At 60.6% G+C, this 16,955-nt stretch overlaps 1 protein-coding gene across 1 annotated transcript in view; it reads left to right on the top strand.

The window, feature by feature from the left end:
* The window catches only part of IGSF9 (immunoglobulin superfamily member 9), a 33,213-nt gene extending 20,401 nt beyond the window's left edge, over positions 1-12,812 (top strand). Inside the window, exons 7-20 of the mRNA XM_019486991.2 lie at positions 2,165-2,310; positions 2,874-3,016; positions 3,099-3,239; positions 3,809-3,925; positions 4,906-5,056; positions 5,510-5,633; positions 6,149-6,324; positions 6,819-7,069; positions 7,748-7,832; positions 8,044-8,214; positions 8,678-8,723; positions 9,174-10,706; positions 11,940-12,085; positions 12,523-12,812. Of these exons, the coding sequence (XP_019342536.2) occupies positions 2,165-2,310; positions 2,874-3,016; positions 3,099-3,239; positions 3,809-3,925; positions 4,906-5,056; positions 5,510-5,633; positions 6,149-6,324; positions 6,819-7,069; positions 7,748-7,832; positions 8,044-8,214; positions 8,678-8,723; positions 9,174-10,706; positions 11,940-12,085; positions 12,523-12,731 (3,439 nt within the window). The 3' untranslated portion in view covers positions 12,732-12,812. The remainder of the gene's footprint in view (positions 1-2,164; positions 2,311-2,873; positions 3,017-3,098; positions 3,240-3,808; positions 3,926-4,905; positions 5,057-5,509; positions 5,634-6,148; positions 6,325-6,818; positions 7,070-7,747; positions 7,833-8,043; positions 8,215-8,677; positions 8,724-9,173; positions 10,707-11,939; positions 12,086-12,522) is intronic.
* Positions 12,813-16,955: the final 4,143 nt, after the last annotated feature.

The raw sequence follows: 16,955 nt of genomic DNA, 5'->3' as shown, positions 1-16,955 counted from the left end.
CTGGGTCTTTCTTTTTAAAAGTGTGGTACTGTGCTTGCACTTTTCCAGTCCTAGAGTACCTAGTTCATTTCCCATGACTTCATAAATATTATTGCCAAAGGCTCTGAGATCTCTACCAATTCCTTCAGTACCTGGGGATGAAGTTCATCTGGCCCTGCTGATGTGAATTCTTTCCGACCTATCAAAAGACTTTTGCTGTTTCAGTCCTTGGCTTGTCCCCATCCTTTCCAAATCATCCTTATTAGGTGTCTAACTGCAGCTCTGGGTTTTTTTTGTGAAGACTGAGGCAAAATGGCTGTTGAGTAGCTTTGTCTTCTTTGCACCTTTTGTTAAGGGTTCCCCCTGGCTAGCTAACTGTGGACTCTCAGCCCCCTTGGTCTTTCTTTTCTAGCCAACATGCTTATACCCTTCACAAGAGAAGGCTGAGAGGGGACTTGGTGGCCATCTACAAACTTACCAGGGGGGACCAGCAGGGAATGGGAGAGACCCTGTTCACCCGTGCACCTCCCGGAGTAACAAGGAATAGCAGCCATAAGTTGCTAGAGAGTAGTTTCAGGCTGGACATTAGAAGGCAGTACTTCACAGTCAGGGCGGCTAGGATCTGGAACCAACTTCCAAGGGAAGTGGTGCTCGCTCCTACCTTGGGGGTCTTTAAGAGGAGGCTTGATAATTACCTGGCTGGGGTCATATGAGCCCAGTTTTGTCTCCTGCCCAGGGCAGGGGGTCAGATTTGATGATCTACTTAGGTCCCTTCTGATCCTACATCTATGAATACAACCTCTTATTGTCCTGAGCTGCCCTCTCCAGGTGCAGCTCATTCGTTCTTTACCTTCCTGATTTTATCCCTGCAGGTTCTTGCTATTTCCTGGTATATGCCCTTGATGACCAGCCTATTTTTTTTTCATTGCCTGCATGCTTTGCTTTTGTATTTGAGGCAACGTAGTAGTTTCTCGTGCAGCCACATTGGTCTCTCGCCATTCTTCTTGTGCTTCCTTAGTGTCAGAACAGTTTCTCCTTGGGCTACCACTACTGTGCCCTTGAAAAGCTTCCAGCTCTCCTGAGTGCCATTATCCTTCAGTCTGTCTTCCCATGGCACTGTGCCTAGTAACTCCTTAAGTCAATTGAAACCCATCTTTTGAAATCCAGTGTCTTAGTTTTGCCAGCCTCTATTTCTGTGTCTCAGGATCTGGGATTCTATTGTATCATGATCGCTTCCTCCTAAATTGCCCATCACCTTCACATCCTCCACCAGGTCTTCCCTCTTGATCAAGACAAGATCCAAGATAGATGATCCTTTACTTGTACTCTCTGCCTTTGGAAACAGAAAGTTGTCCCTTACACAAGTTAGGAACTTGCCCAACATTGCACGTGTGGCTGTATTGTTCTTCCAGCAGGAGTTCAGAAAACTGAAGTCTTCCATCAGTACCATCCCGGAGCTTTTGGATAGATTTTTCTCCTACTTGAAGAATGCCTCATCCACCTCCTCTTCCTGATTTGGTGGCCTATAATAAATCCCCAACATTATATCAGTGCCGCATCTTTCACCTTTTATCTTCACCCAGATCACTCTGATCTGCTGTCGTCTTCTTCCTGAACCACGGAGTAAGTGTATGTATTTTTGACATACAAGGAACATCACCATCTTGTCTCCCAGACCTGCCCTTCCAAAACAGAGTGTAACCATCAGTGTTGATGTCCCAGTCACATGAGCTGTCCCATCAGGTCTCCATGATACTAGTCAGGTCCTTTCGCAGGCAGCAACTCATTTTGTTTGTTCCCCATACTTTTTGCCCCTGGTGCCCAGGCAGCTGGAAGAAGAGGTCGGGAGGACATCACAGCAGTAATACAGGTCATACAGTTATGGCCAAAGCTTTCACGACGATTAGCAGGGTGATTTCACCAGTAGCAGTGTGGTGATGGTCAATGAGATCCTCAGCAGGGCCCCAGGGAAAGGGGATCCTTGTGATGGCGATGATGGTAGTGATCTTCGGTGTGCAGAGTGCTGGAGCCCTGCTGGTGTGGGAGCTGGCGCAGTGGTCATCAGGTACTGGTAAGGCTGTGCCCTACAAAGGATGCCTGAGCCCTGCCAGTGGCTTGGGTGCAGGATGTTGGGGCAGTCCCTAGCATACTGATTATCCTCCCACCCTCTCTGCTTTCCTTCCAGCCACCTCCAGTCTCGAGTCCGGGTCCTGGTGGATGGGAGCCTTCTTCTCCAGAAGACCACTCCAGACGACTCTGGCAAATACACTTGTGTTCCTAGCAATGGGCTGTGGAGACCACCTTCTGCATCGGCCTTCCTTACTGTGTTGTGTAAGGATTTCCACTGGACCGTGCCCTACCATGCATCCCTGAGAGACCCCTGGTACCTGAGTGCCTTGGGGGCTTTACTGTGTCGTGCCAGAGCCGAGTCCCAAGGGCACCCCTTGCTGAGAGAAGGCATCTCTCTGGCCTGCAGCTGCACTCTTTGCAGCTTGGGAAGGCATTCACAATCCTCTGCGCTGGCCTTTGTCCTGCCTGCCCACCCCTCCCCACACTGGCTAGGGATGTATCTGCCTCATAGCTGGCCCAGATCTCTGAGTGGAGTTGCCCATGTAGCTGTGCCCATGGACAAGATGTTCAGGGCAGCAGCCTGAGAAGTGGCAACTGCATCTCTGCTCTGTAGGCTCCACTTGCTTGTTGGGAGTGCTGCCATGGGCTGGCTCATCTGCCTTGACAGGCCCATGTCTGAGACATGACATGCTGTGTGGAGGAAGGGCTTTGGCTCAGCCCATCCCTGCCCAGAGAGCTGGCACTGTCTGGTTTATGCTGCCACAGTGAGCTGGTGCCACTTCACGTGGGCCTTGACCTGTCCCATCTGATTTGTACCCTTGCAGATCCAGCCCACGTGACCGCCATGCCACTGGAGACTCACCTGCCCAAGGGGATGCAGGGCGCAATCCAGTGTCCTGCCAGGGCCAACCCACCACTGCTGTCTGTCAGCTGGACCAAAGATGGGTACCCCCTGCAGCTCAGCAAGGTACCGGCTGGGCCGCACTGTGCCCCTGCCTCAGTCTGCCAGGCAAGGGCACTGTATTCTGACCCAGTGCCTCTCTCCCCAGTTCCCTGGCTGGTCCATGAGAACCGATGGCTCCATCGTCATAGCAATGGGGAATGATGATGCCCTGGGGGTCTACACCTGTACCCCCTACAACAGCTATGGCACAGCCGGCGAGTCAGGGCCCACGCGGGTCCTGCTCAAGGTGAGAGGGAGACAGCCCCTGCGCTGCCCGAGAGCAACAGTCCTCCCCATAGTCCCCACTCCACTCATCTGCACCCCTGCACACATTACTCCACCATCCCCACTCACAATGCACACCAGCCCCGCCATCCAACCCCCTGATCCCATTGCCCCATCATGCACTCCAGCACCGTCCATGCACACCATCACCATTCCCGCCCATTCCCCACCTGACCCCCATCCCTGCTCACCCGCCACCTGCACACATCTACCCACTAACAGGCACATCAGCACTTCGCTCCTCTGCCCGCCCCATTTCATAGCATACACCCCCACAACAACCTGCGTACACTTCTAGGGCAGGCTGTGTATACTCCCATAGCTGCCTATCCCCATATAGCTCTTTCTCCAGGGACCCCTCTAAGGGCTGCTGGCTGTGCCTTGCTCCCTTGGCTTCTGACTCCGCTGCTTGCCCAGGATACAAGCCAACATGCTCTCCTGCCTCCCTTAGTTTATGCCTGCCCATGTGGAACAGGCAGAGCCCTGAGGCCTGCTGCCCATGTGCTACCCTGCGGTGTGTTGGTATTCCAGGATCCCCCCACCTTCAGTGTGCGCCCCAAGGATGAGTACTTCCAGGAGGTGGGCCGTGAGTTGGTGATCCCATGTGCTGCCCAAGGGGACCCCCTGCCCAATATCACCTGGGCCAAGGTAAGGGCACCGTAGCCTAGATAGTGTGGGGAAGGGATGCTGACCTCACCACTACCTGGACAGCCCATTTCTCCCTGCACTCACCATGGATCCCCAGCTGCTGAAAGCCCAGGCATTCCTCCTCCTGCATCTCTGGGGCTCCCCAACCTCATGCCTTCATTTATCTTCAGGTTAGGTGCAGCCGTGGCAGCCCCAGGTTGTTGAAGCAGCCTCGGCTGGATGCTCTGGGAGCAGCAAGAGGCCTGCCCATTTTATCCCCCTGGTTGCATGGACCCAAACCCAGACGAGTGTGCCTTTGGTGCTGCTGAGGGCATCTAGTGTCAGCCCCTGGCATGTGAGCTGCCCAGCGGGGCTCTGCCATCGCTGCAGAGGAGCAGCCCCACTACACTAGGGGCACAGCCACATTCCAGCCTCTCCCACAGTTGCTCTGCAGGTCTGACAGGCGGGGGGCCCTGGGACTGGTGCCCTGCCTGTGGGCGCTCCGTTCCTGCTGTGTACTTGGGAGGCACTCCATGTCTCAGGCTCTGCAGAAACCAGGCAGAGTCTCCCTCCCTGGGATCAGGATGCCATTGGAGCAGGAGCATACAGCCAGGTTTCTTGCTCTGCCCCAGATGGTTTGTGAGACCTTGTCCCAGCACTTCTCCCCTGTGGGGCCCACCCCTGCATCTGCCTCAATGGCAGGTTCGGGGAAGCGAACTTGTTCTTATTGATCAGCTGAGACCTGGCACCAGGGTGGCAACTTGTGCATGGGCTGATTGCAGATGTTCCCCTTGCCCACTTAGCCTGCCTCATGCTGCGCTGACACCCAGCCCCCAGCCTGCACCCTGTCCCTCTATACTCCCAGCTGAGTCTCTGCTCTGCTCCCATCCCATCTACCTCCCGTTAGTGCTGTCTGCTCTCTGCCAGTGCGGGACCCCACAAGGCCTGGAGCTAGCTGGCACCTGGCCAGGTTGGAAGTGTTGTGTGGCTTTGCTTTGCAGCTGGGGAGCACGGAGAAGAGCAGTGCTCAGGTGGACGGGAACAGCAGCCTCGTCTTCCGGCCACTGGTGAAAGAGCAGCATGGGGTCTGGCGGTGCACGGCCAGCAATCAGGTGGCGCAGATCAGCACCAGCACCTCCGTCTACGTGCTGGGTGAGTTGGACTTACTAGCACTGTCGCACTATGGTGAGGGGGGTCTTGGCTGGGTGTGGGGTGGGGAGTGTGATAGGGAGGACACCCCCAGCTCAGCACCCCTGAGCCTACCCCTCCCTCTGGGATCCAGGCTGGGTTCACTCCATGCCTGGACTTTGTGGGACACCTGCTTATCCCAGCATGTGCTACAGAGAGGGTTGTGGACCCAGGGCAGTGTAGTGCTGAGCCATGGCCTGCAGGTCATCCCCATGCGCAGCACCTGCCCCAGGACACATGGGAGATTGCATGCCCAGACCATATGCCGTGCTCGTCACCTTCCCAAACAGCACATGGGAGGAAGGCCATATGCATGGTTGGTGAATGCTCTGCCTTCTGTGTCAGCTGCAGCCCTGGGAGGGGTAGATCAGAGACTCCCACCACCTGCTGACCCCCCTGTCCTGCTGTCTCCACTAGGCACCAGCCCTCACGCTGTCACCAATGTCTCGGTGCGTCCCCTGCTACTGGCAGTCAACGTCTCCTGGGAACCAGGGTTTGATGGAGGGTATTTCCAGAGATTCAGCGTCTGGTACACCCTGCTGTGAGTCACGACATGCAGGGCCTGCATGTCCCTTGTGTCTCCATCTGTTGACCTGAGAGTGAAGGCAGGGGTAGGCTGGCATGGCCCCCAGCCTGGGTAGCGACACAGGACTCAAAGCTCATGGCATAAGCCAGGCTGAGCTGTAGGGATCCTGCTGCAGGCAGGACAAAGGTTGGACACATGCAAGGCACATCTGGGTCTTAACACGTCAGAGTGAGATGGCGTGAGTCTCCCCCTTCGAGGGTAGGATGGGACTGGGCAGAGCAACCAGCGGGCAGGAGTCGGGTTGGCACTGAGGTTCTTTTGCTGCACTCTGGTACCAGCTTCATGGCCCCCTAGTCAGGCTATGCCCCCAGTGCTGGCTCTGCCTCCTAGGTCAGGCTATGCCCCCAATGCTGGCTCTGTGCCCGTTGGTCAGGCTGTGTCCCTGGACCAAGCTGTGCTTTCAGCACTGGCTCTGTGCACCTGGGTTGGGCTGCACTAGCTCCAGGATCACCTGTCCCATGTCTCTTCAGGATGAAGCGCCCAAACCGGGCCCATCACGAGTGGGTGTCTCTGGCAGCGCCTGCGGGGGCTGAACACCTCCTCGTGGAGAACCTGCAGCCAGACACTGGCTACCAGTTCAGCATCCTCGCCCAGAACAAGCTGGGCAGTGGCCCCTTCAGCGAGATTGTGACCTCCTTTCCCCTGGGTGAGAACTGCCTCTGGTACCACCAGCCCTGCCCCTGGGACAGCTTCCACAAAGGGCTCCTCCTCTGCCCTGGCCCTCCCCTCATGCACTGGGGAGGGCTCCTCGTGCGAACTTCCCTGCCATCACCCACCAGGTCTGCTCTCTGCTGCCATGCTCCCCTACACACTCCACTCTAAGGATGATTCCTATCTCCTTGCTGGCTGCTCCACCCAGAGGATTTCCACGGCTTCCCCATAGGGAGAAGTCCCCATCTCTGCACACTCCCAACAGTGTCCCTCCAGCTGGTGCTTGGAGAAGCTCCCCGGCTTTAGGACCCGTCCCTTGCCAGCCACTGCAAAAAGAAACCCCATATACCCCAATGAGATTCTCCCCGTCAGTCCCAAGGACAAGCACCCTCCCTTGCGTGCCCACTCCCCAGAAGCCTCCTTGGGACTCCCCCCCATGCTCTCACCCACCCCTACCATGCTCTTTCACCAGTGACTCCTTCCCCTCAGGTGTTCCAGTGACCACGGTGCCTCCGGAGCCACCCACCACAACTATGCGCATTGTGCTGTCCCCACCCCAATCGCTGATGGCCAACGAGACTTTGCGTGGGGTCCTGCTGCAGTGGGAGCCCCCGTTCCAGCTCTCGGTGACCCTGACGGGCTACGCCTTGGAGCTGCGGCAGGACCAGGGGGGCTGGGAGGTGCTGGACAGCTCCATTCCTAGCACCGAGACCCACTTTCTGGTGCCCGGGCTCATCAAGGTGGGTGTATTGGGAGGGGCGGGATCCTGAACCTCTCCAAGGAGCCTCCAACTCAGCATCTGCCTCAATGCACCCTGCCGCCTGCGCTAAGCTGTGCCAGGTGCTGACTTGGCCCTTGGTCCCCTGCTGCGCAGCCTCTGCTCTAGCTGCTAGCCATGCCATGTGGCCAGCTGGACACCCCCCAGCTCTGCAGGCTGGGAGACACTGGGCACATGAGGTACCTAGGGAGGATAGATGAGTGGTTTTGTCCAAGCAGGTGATTGAGGAACAGTGGGGCAGTTGGGGCCTGAGGCTTACCGCGGCTCAGCGGAGCGGGCCCTGTTGGCCTGGTGGAGGCTCAGGGTAGTTGCTGAAGCTGAACCCTGCTTTTCAGGCTGTTCTCCTAGGATAACGACATGTCCCCAGAAACTTCTTGGACTGAGCTTAGCACAGAGCAGGACCTCACTTCAGTCCAAGGGAATGCTCCCCAGCCCCAGTGTCATTATCCCATTGAGGTGCGGATGTTGGAGGTTGTCCAAACTGCCCTCGTTGGGGGATTTAGCACTGGCAGAAGCAGGTGCATCAGGGCAGAGCCCTGTTGGGGTCCTGTGTGCCCATGTGTGACCAGGCAGGCTGCAGGCCCTGTTGCCAGTGCCCCATACCGGCTGGCAGATGCTAAACCCATCTCTGCTCCCCCAGGACGCCTTCTACGAGTTCCGCTTGGTGGCCTTTGCTGGGAGCTACATCAGCGACCCCAGCAACATGGTGAATGTCTCCACAGCAGGTGAGACTGCCCGTACCTCCAGGCAGCCGGCAGGCACTGGCAAAGAGGTGTCTGCTGGCAGCCTCATATTGGGCTATGCTACAGCTCCTGTTGTTCCCCTCCCCCAAACAAAGCTCCATGCACCAAACTGAGCCCTGGCAGCATGCAGTGCAAGGCAATGCCATGCATGTGTGCTGCAGCTCTGATGGACTCTCCCTGTCTCCCTGGCCAGGCATGGAGGTGTATCCGTCTCGCACGCAGCTGCCAGAGCTCCTGCCCCAGCCTGTGCTGGCTGGGGTCATCGGAGGGATCTGCTTCCTCAGTGTGGCCGTGATCTTCAGCACTATGGCAGCCTGTATCATGAACCGCCGGCGTGCTGCCCGCATCCAGAAGCGCAGACAAGGTGGGCTTGCCCACGGCACAGGTGCTGGGGCTAGGAGCAGGGGTGAGCGAAACACATGAGGAAGCTGGGTGCTGGGGGCAGGAAGCCCAGGGCCATCCCCAGCAGTGGGGCAACAGGCTTGCACCCAGGAGTGCAAGCAGCAGGAGACAGGCTGGCGGCCAGTCCCCTGGGAGCTAGAGAGGACCAGGTCAGATGAAGGGGCTGCCTGGCTTAGAAGAACATCAGAGATTGGGGCCGAGAGCTTCTTGGGGCTAGCTCCAGTCCCGCCCCAGCACAGCAGGGACCCAAGGCTTTTCCCATCCTGGGACCTCTCACCAAGAGCCAGAGGAGCCCCTTCCTCCTGGGCTGCCCCATGTGCAGGACACTGAGGCTAGGCTTGGGGCAGAGGCGGGGTGCTGCTGGCTCCTCATCATCTCTTTGTGTTGCTTGCATGTGACCCCCTTGTGTTCTCATGACCTTCCAGAGCCACCAATCGTCTTCTCCCCCAACAAGAAGCTTCCACCTCCACAGTAAGTCGCGCCATCCCATGCCACCCCCCTGCCTGTCACTCATCCTCCTGGATCCTTCCTTTTCCTTCGCTTCCTCATTCACTGGCTGCTGGCTCAGGTCGGGGGCTAGAGCAGGATGCCTGGGACAGGTGCCTTCCCAGCGGCTGCTCCTGGCAGCGGGGGGGGGCTGGGACAAGGGGGCGGCCCTGCCCTGCCCTATGGAACTGGCAGGGCAGGGTGCAGAGGGGCTGAGGCTCGTGGGGTGGGGCTGTAGGGCAGGGCTAGCCCCTGCTCCGGGGCAGCTGGCTTTAGCCCCATCTCAGACGGGGAGGAAGTGCTGTGCTGAGGTTTGAGCTGAACACACCCAGGTGGAGGCTGTGGGGTGTCGGGCAGTGAGGGGCACAGGGGCAGCTGGAGCTGGCATGCAGCAGGGAGCCAGGCCGCCCTTCAGTCACCCCTCTCTCCCCGCAGAAATTCTCACAGCTCTGGTAGCTCGGACAGCATTGTGAAGCTGAAGCCGCAGGCCTCCCCCTACCAGAGCCTGCGCCGGACCCTACAGTGGGGGGAGAAGGCAGGTGCCAACCTGGGCATCACCATCACAGCGGGCACGGGGACTAGCGCCAAGTATGCCATCTATGAGAGCCACATTGGGGAGCCGGAGCCTCTGGAGCGCATCTGCCGAGGCCCCGACGGACGCTTCGTCGTGGAGACGGACAGGAAACCCCAGGAGCGGAGCCACCGGGCCCTTCCCTATGTCCCGGAGATGGAGCTGTACGCTGCACTGCCGCAGCGGGACCCCTCGCCTGCCCCCTCTGAGGGAAGCCAGCACGAGCCCTACCTGCAGGTGTACTCGCCCCCCAGGGCAGAGGAGCCCATCTGGCAGAGGGGCGTCCTGTTGCGGCCCCACGCCACGGGGCAGGCCCGCAGGGAGGCGCGGGCCTCTGGCTACCGGCAGGGATGCTACTTTGGCTATGGCAGCAGCAGCCCCACAGATGAAGCCAAGCCCCTGTGCATTGTCAACATCAGCCCCGTGGCCTCCACCGTGACTCTGCCCTACAGCACTGTGGAGGAGCCCCGGGATGGGACGTGCAGCGAGGGGCCCTGCGAGGGCACAGCCAGCACTCTGCAGGACTCGCCCCACGCTCTCCCCGAGGGCTCCCCTGTACTCAGCAAGCTGCTCAGTGCCCGGCCCTCGGGGTCCCAGAGCAGCCAGCTGAGAGCCAGCACCTCGGTGCAGAGCGGGATCCTGCAGTACCTGAGCCTGCCCTTCTTCAAGGAGATGAGTGTGGATGGGGACTGGCCACCACAGGAGGAGCCTCCTGTGCAGGACCTGGAGGACAGCCCCCACTCACCCCGCAGCAGCCCAGAGCTCACACTGCAGGGGCACGAGAGCTCCCTGCCCAGCGCGGACAGCACGGTCTGCCCCGACTACATGGACACATGTGTGCACCCGGAGTCACCGCCAGGGGAGATGCCAGGCATGGGGCTCCTCAAGCCTCCCGAACCACAGGTGGGCCCCGCCAAAGCAGCCCTGCCCGGGGGCACCATGTGGCCGAGCTACCTGAGCTCAAGTTCAGACCGGCTGGCAGCCAAGGACCAGGCCTCCTGGGCCCAGGGCCTAGTGCCCCTGGAGAGCAATGGGGCTGAACTGGTGTACACGGCCATCTCGGAGCCCAGCTGTGCCCTGAGCCCACCTGGCCAGCCACTGCATGGGACACTCCTGGAGGCAGAGGGGCTGGATCAGCACAGGCCTCCAGAGCCCTTGGGCCTGCCAGGTGCCCCAACCGAGAAGCCGCTGCGGGGCAGCCTAACCAGCCAGAGCAGCGGCCGAGGCAGTGTGTCCTTCCTGAGACCCCCATCGCTGGCGCCGTCTCTCGGGGGCAGCTACTTCAGCTCCCCTCTTGGCGAGACTGGTAGCTGGCAAACCGGGGCTGGGTCCCAGGGTCCCACTGCAGAGGAGGGGAAGCCAAGGAAGGAGCCAGCCATCGCCCAAATCAGCAAGAGGTGAGCGGCAGGGAGGAGGGCTGGGCTGGTTCAGCTGGCAAAGACCAGGACTCCTGGGTACCATTCTCAGCTGTGCCTTGTGCTGTGATAGGGGGGATCCCAGCATGCAGGCTGCGGGCATCAGGCAGCAACTGCAGGGAGTGGCCAAGAGACAGTGCAGGAACCCCAGAGCAGGCCCTGCTAAGCCTGGGCTGACCTGCTCCCCACAGAGGTCCAAGACACCCTTAGCTCTGAACCAGGAAAGGTGAAGGGCTGAGGCTGTCCCATAAATCAGTGCCACAGGACCATGAGCCCTAATCACCCCCAGTGACGGTGTGGCATGCTGCCAGGGCCTGGCAGGGCTGAAAGGCTGTGCTGGGCCAGGCGGAGCACTGCTGGCCCTGTTCTCTTGTGTATATCCTTCGTGCTCAGTGGCCCAGGGGACAGGGGGCACATGCCCCTCCCCATTGCAAGAGAAGCTCTGCACCCCTTCAGCACTGCTTCCCAGCAACCCTGCCTCCTCCAGCTAGCATAGCCCTCTCCCGCCAGCTTGAGCACCAGTGCACATAATGCCAACTCACAGCCCAGAGTCATTTCTGTGCCCCCGTGCCAGCCCTGTCCATGCACAGAGCTTTCCCAGGGCACCCGCTTAGTTCTGCAGTTTTAGGGAGCTGAGGCAGGCCATGCCCATGGTAGTGCCAAGCTCAGGGACTCTGACCGGAGAAGGTGGGCCTGGATGGCACCCTGCAGTGCACGCCCTGCACTGGAGTAGCATAGGGCAGCCCACGATCGGCTCTCATGCGGCTCAGCTGGGTCACTCGTGCTCAGCACGGGGTGACAAGGCCACCTGCCTGCCCAAGCGCCCAGCACATGCCCGTTGGCTGGGCGAAAGGGGTCCGGGGCCAGAGGGCTGAGGAGGGAATAGGGCCTGCTGCCGAGAGCTTTGCGGCCTCAGCAGCCTGGCAGCAGTGAGCTGCAGTTCTCAGGTCTGCCCACAAAGTGTCACTGCAGCCTGCGGCTGGGATGGAGCAGGAGCCCCGACTGCCCCCTGCCTGGTCCCTGCCCCAGCACCTCTGCAGGCAGCGGGGCCAAGTTGCCCTGGGATGTTCCCACCAGGGGCCTGCCCTGTGCCCTCTGCCATCTTCCCTGGGTCAGGATAGGGCAGCTGCCCCCGTCTGTGCGCTCCTCCTGCCTCCTGGGCGGGTGCGTGGAGCCCTGCCTGCTCACGCCGGCCCGGGGCCCTCTGCCCCGCAGGAGGAACACGTCTGTGGACGAGAACTACGAGTGGGACTCGGAGTTTGCGCTGGAGTCGGAAATCCTGGACGCGCTGCAGCTCTACCGCAGCGGCGACCCCAAGAGACCCGTCTCCACCATCGCGGTGCGGGAGCTGGAGAGGCAGAGTGAGTGGGGCCGGAGGGCTCCTGCGGGGAGGGCCGGCTGGATGTCCCAGAACTGCCCTGGCCCCTGGTTACCTCTGGAGCCGGCTCCAGCCCCCCCCGCCCCGGGGAGGTACAGGCCGGGCAATGCCCTGGGGCCTTTTTCCATGAGCCCGAAAGTCCTGCCCCAGGCTCCCTTGTTGCGCCCTCGGGCTGCCGCCCCGGGGGAGGCGAGCGCGTTGTCCCAGCCAGGGCTAGCGCGGCCCGTCTCCCGCCCCGGTGCCCCGGTGGAGGGGCAGGGGAGCAGCGCTCCTCCGCTCAGGACCCAGGGGCTCAGGGATCCCATCAAGTCCCCTCCACCCAAAGCGCCAGCCCCGGGCTGGGGGGGACGGGAAGGGACGGGACGGGACGGGGACGCGGCGCGCAGGCGGGCCGGCTCTGAGCTCTCCGTGCGGCTGCAGGTGCCAGGGCGCCCGGCGACAGCAGCGCCTCGTCCGTGAGCTCCAGCAGGTCGGCGGAGGCGCTGGAGGTGCCGGGCGCGCCCAGCCCGGAGGCGCGCTGCGCCGCGCTCAAGGAGGAGTTCCTGGCCTACCGGCGCCGCAGGCAGGCCGCCCGCCAGCGCCGCACCCGCCGCCACGACGAGCGCTTCGAGCTGGCCACGCTGCTGTGACGGGCCGGGCCGGGCCGCCTGCTCCGCGGCCTGCGCGACGGGGCGGGCGCGGCATTGCGGAATAAAGACACATGCACAGAGCGGCGTGGCTCCGCGCGCCCCCGGGGGCCGTGCCCTGGGCAGCGCCGCCGGCACCCGCGGGGTTAACGGGGCCGTGCCCGCAGCGCCGCCCGCCCGCGGCTTCCTCTCTTCCCATATATGGGCATGCTGGGACACATCACGTGGGAGGCGCGGGGGGAGCCCCGGCCCCCCCCCCCCGATGCGCTGCGGGGGGCGAGGCACCGCCCAGTGCAGCCAGCGCTGCTGCCGCCCCGCCCCGCCCCCGGGCGGCTCCCCTCCTGGGCAGGGGGAGGGCATGCCCCTGGGGGGCTGGGTCCAGCTCAGCCCAGGGCCGGGGGACAAGCCTGGAGCAGCTGGGGCGCTGAGCTGCTCCAGGGCTTCCTTGGTGAGCCAGGCGCTGCCACGTGCCAGCAGCTCCTCGCGGCAGGTGCCCGGGCCCTCACAGGCACTCACCCTTGCAGGCAGCGGGGCTGGCTGGGTGGAGGTGAAGCCCCCTCCAGCCCTAACGCCGAGCCGGGTGCTTCCCCGTTCACCATGTGGACCAGGAAGGGGGAGAGGGAGCCAGGGGAGCAGAAGCAGGGGCGCTGGGACTGGAAGGAAGGACCGGGAAGTGCTGGGAGGGGATCTGGGTGAGCCTGACAGGGCTGGGAGGGAGGGGGCACCTCCTGTGCCCAGAACTGCTGTGATGGTGCCACAGGCCCCGATGGGCTCCCGTGCCCGGCGCTGGACTCAGCGTTCAGGCAAGTGCAGTAGCAGCCAGAACAGCAATCAGCCGCCCTTCTGATGGAGAGGAGGAGCCCTGGCGTGCCCCAGCCGGATAGGCAGGGACTGGCTTGCCCAGAGTAGCTGACCTCACCTCCGCGCACTGCTTGTTATCCGAGGTGTGGCTGGGCTGCTGCCCTCGATCTGCTCAACGGGCCCCAACCTGCAGACTGCTGTGTCCCACTCTGGACTTCGTCTAGCCTAATCCGCACCCTCCATGTCTTCGGTACACCTCCACGGACTTGTAGCCGTCGCTGCTGATGCCCCCAAATCCCCTGCTGGCTCAGTGCTCCACCCACCCCCCTTCCAGCCTGCTGCCCTGCCTTGCCCCTGGCTTCTGGAGGGGCGGCTCGTTCCCTGCAGGCATCAGGCCCCACATTGCATCCAGAACTGCTGTGTGGCCTCGGACAAGTGGTTGACACACAAGCATTCACGGTGACCTGGGGTGAGGCTGCCTTGACCCTGAGTGTGTAGTGACTGCACCAGCCAGGCCCAGAGCTGAGGGGCTGCAGCCCAGGCTCCCTTGCTAAGGGGCACCGCAGCCTTCGGGAAGTTGGCATGAGGACAAGCAGGGCTCTGCACCTACTGGGTCTCTGGCAGGGCCTCCCCCACAAGTCCTGGGCTGTTCAGCTCAGCAACCAGGAGCCTCCAGTGCAGGGCAGCAGACAGGCCCCAGCCACCATCATATGGGAGCAATAAGGCCAGCTCCTCAGGCCCCAGGCTCCCACCCCCAGTGCACCAGGGCCAGATTTGGCTCCAGTCTGCTGCCCTTGCCAGCCTCAGCATGTACAGGCACCCCTCAGCCCCCTCCCTAGGGTCTGCAGGCTTGCCAGGAGCATGGACAACAACCAGGAAGGGGTGGACCTGTAGGTAGGGGGGAAATTCCCTTTCAGAGGCACCCACTCCCTCCCCACTATAACTGCAGCATGTTCCCTGTGCCAGGTGTCACATGGCAGAGTTGAGACTGCCAAGCTGATTCATGCCATTCACAGCCCCAAGTGTGCTCCAGCCCTCAGCCCACCTCAGCAACCAGCCACAGCCTCTCTTGCCAGCCTGGTGACCTGAGACTTAGGCACTCCCAAAGCAAACCCAGTCCAGGAGGGGAGGAAAGCAACCAAGAGCTAGGCCTGCCAGCAGCCCCTTCCCCCATGCAGCAAGGTGCTGCCAGTTTCCCTGCCCCCATCTCTGCTGCTGCCGCCAGGCAGGGGCATTTGAACACAGCTCCTAGTCCCATGGCAATACAAGGTGATTGTTCCCTTGAGCACCTGCTCCATGGAACAATCATTGAAAGATCATTAACGAACACAAGACAGCAACCCTGACTTTTGCCCCCAGGCTGCACTGGTCCCAGCGAGCTGAGAGTCTGGCGTTCATTTGGGCCGTGCCTGCATGCACCCTGCCATTTGCTAGGGGATAGAGCAGGGGTGGGCAAAATGTGACCTGCAGGCGGGTTGCGGCCCATCAGGCCATTCTATCTGGCCCACAGGCCCCCTAAAAAATTTAGAAAATATTTATCTGCCCCTGGCTGCCTGTCATGTGGCCCTCAGTTTGCCAAAACTCAGTAAGCGACCCTCCACCCAAAATAATTGCCCGCCCCACGGATAGAGCCACATCCTGAGGGCATCCCAGCATGGCAGGACCTCCTAGTACTGTCCAGGCCTTGGATCATCAGGCCCCTGTGTCTTTACCTGTCCCCAAGGCTACCTGGTACCTAGCCCCCTAATATCAGGGACCCTCGTGCAGTGGTCTCTGCACTCCACAGACCTGCTTTGCTGGCTCCCTCCAGCACCCTGGGGCTACAAAGGCACTGGTGCCTGGATTCTTAAAGGAGTCTGGGCACCCAATACCACTGGTTCCAGTAGGAGTTTGGTGTGGTGGGGGGCCTTTAAGGATAGATCAGATCTAGGCCATCTGTGCTGCCCAGGCTGAGCACTCCCTTACCCTGGAGCAAACCTCACAACCCCAGGGGCATGGTTTCTGTCTCCAAAGCAACTCCTGGAGCAGCTGGAGAAGCCAGGGCAAGTCCCACTTTTGCCAGCTGGCCCCAAATGAGGGGGCATGGCCCGAATGGGGACAGAGCACACAGAGGCAGGGTGTGAGCCCCACAGACCTTCTGCCACAAGGGAGCAGGAGCCAAGCCTGGATGGGGCCATGAGCCCAGCCAGATCCAGAGTCCAAACTTGCGGACTTGCTGCCCATCAGCTGCTCCACAGTCCCTGCCCGCAGGCAGGCTGTTAATCCTGCACAAAGCAGACACTAAGCCAGCTCAGTTTAGCTGCCCATGAATCACAGCTATTGTGCATTGGTTCTCCTTCCCTGGGGTTAAGGCGGTTTACCCAGCGGGGTGCACATCCTGCTTCCTACAGGTGCTGTACCTCGTTCCCTTGTCACTACTCTTAGGCACATCCTCCCCCAGCCACTGCCTGGGCCCTGCACATTTGCCTCCCTGCCCCAGCCCTCCAGGTCTTTCTTCCTGCTACTTGCCTAGCCCTCACTGCAGCAGGATCTCAGCCCATCAAAGTCCCCGAGAATTTTTTTTTTTTTTGCAAAATATATATGTGCGTGTGTGTATATGTGTGTGTGCGCATGTATATATTGGCAGCAACAGTGATCCCACATGATAGAGGGGCTCAAGTTGATGAGTAAGGCCAATCCTAGAGCTGCAGACTCTGGCAAATGCCACTGGTGATGGTTAAAGCTAGGGTCAGACTAGGGATTTCTCCATGTGTACACCCCCCCTCCCCCAAACTTTTACTGTCCTATCTTATGACAGACCTGGTGCACTGGACAGTCCATAACACACAGTTAGCAAGCATCACCCCTGCGTCTGTGTGCCTGTCTCCATCTCCTGTACCCATAGAGTCGTGCAAACAGCCTCTGTGCCTCTCCCCTTCCGCTCCCCTTCCCACCCCCATTATAAGCCCTCTGTTTCTTTCCCCAGTTTTCACTGCTCTGCCACTCCTGAGTCTTTGTGTTTGTGGTCCTCTCCTCTTCATCATCCTCTTCTTCCTCCTCTCTGGTGGTCTTGTTCTTGAACAGTCTGTCCCATTCTTTCCTTTTCCCTGTGTCTTCCACCGTCTTTTCTTTCTGTTTTGCAGCACAGCTTCTGTGCTGCAAGCGTGGGGCTGATTATGTCGGGACATAAACTGGGACAGGTTAAACTGAGGTTGGCCCGGTTCAAACCCTGCACTGAGGGAGAGACAGCAGCTAGGCCAATGCTGCAGTGCCCATGTGCAGGCAAGGCCAAAGCCACCCGGAGCCAGCAGCTGCATTGGGTCTGAGCTGCATCCTGCCCAGCAGGAGCCTTCCCCCATCAAGAGGCTGCATCTGCATTTGCAACTCCGAGAAGTCTGATCTTATCTGGGAGCCTTTTCCGTCCGGTCTCCCCACCCAATGGGCAGA

This window comes from Alligator mississippiensis, chromosome 15, assembly GCF_030867095.1.
Source record: "Alligator mississippiensis isolate rAllMis1 chromosome 15, rAllMis1, whole genome shotgun sequence".
Classification (NCBI taxonomy): Eukaryota; Metazoa; Chordata; order Crocodylia; family Alligatoridae; genus Alligator; species Alligator mississippiensis.
The sequence above is the reverse complement of the archived record's forward strand: the minus strand, read 5'-3'. Positions and strand labels throughout refer to the sequence as shown.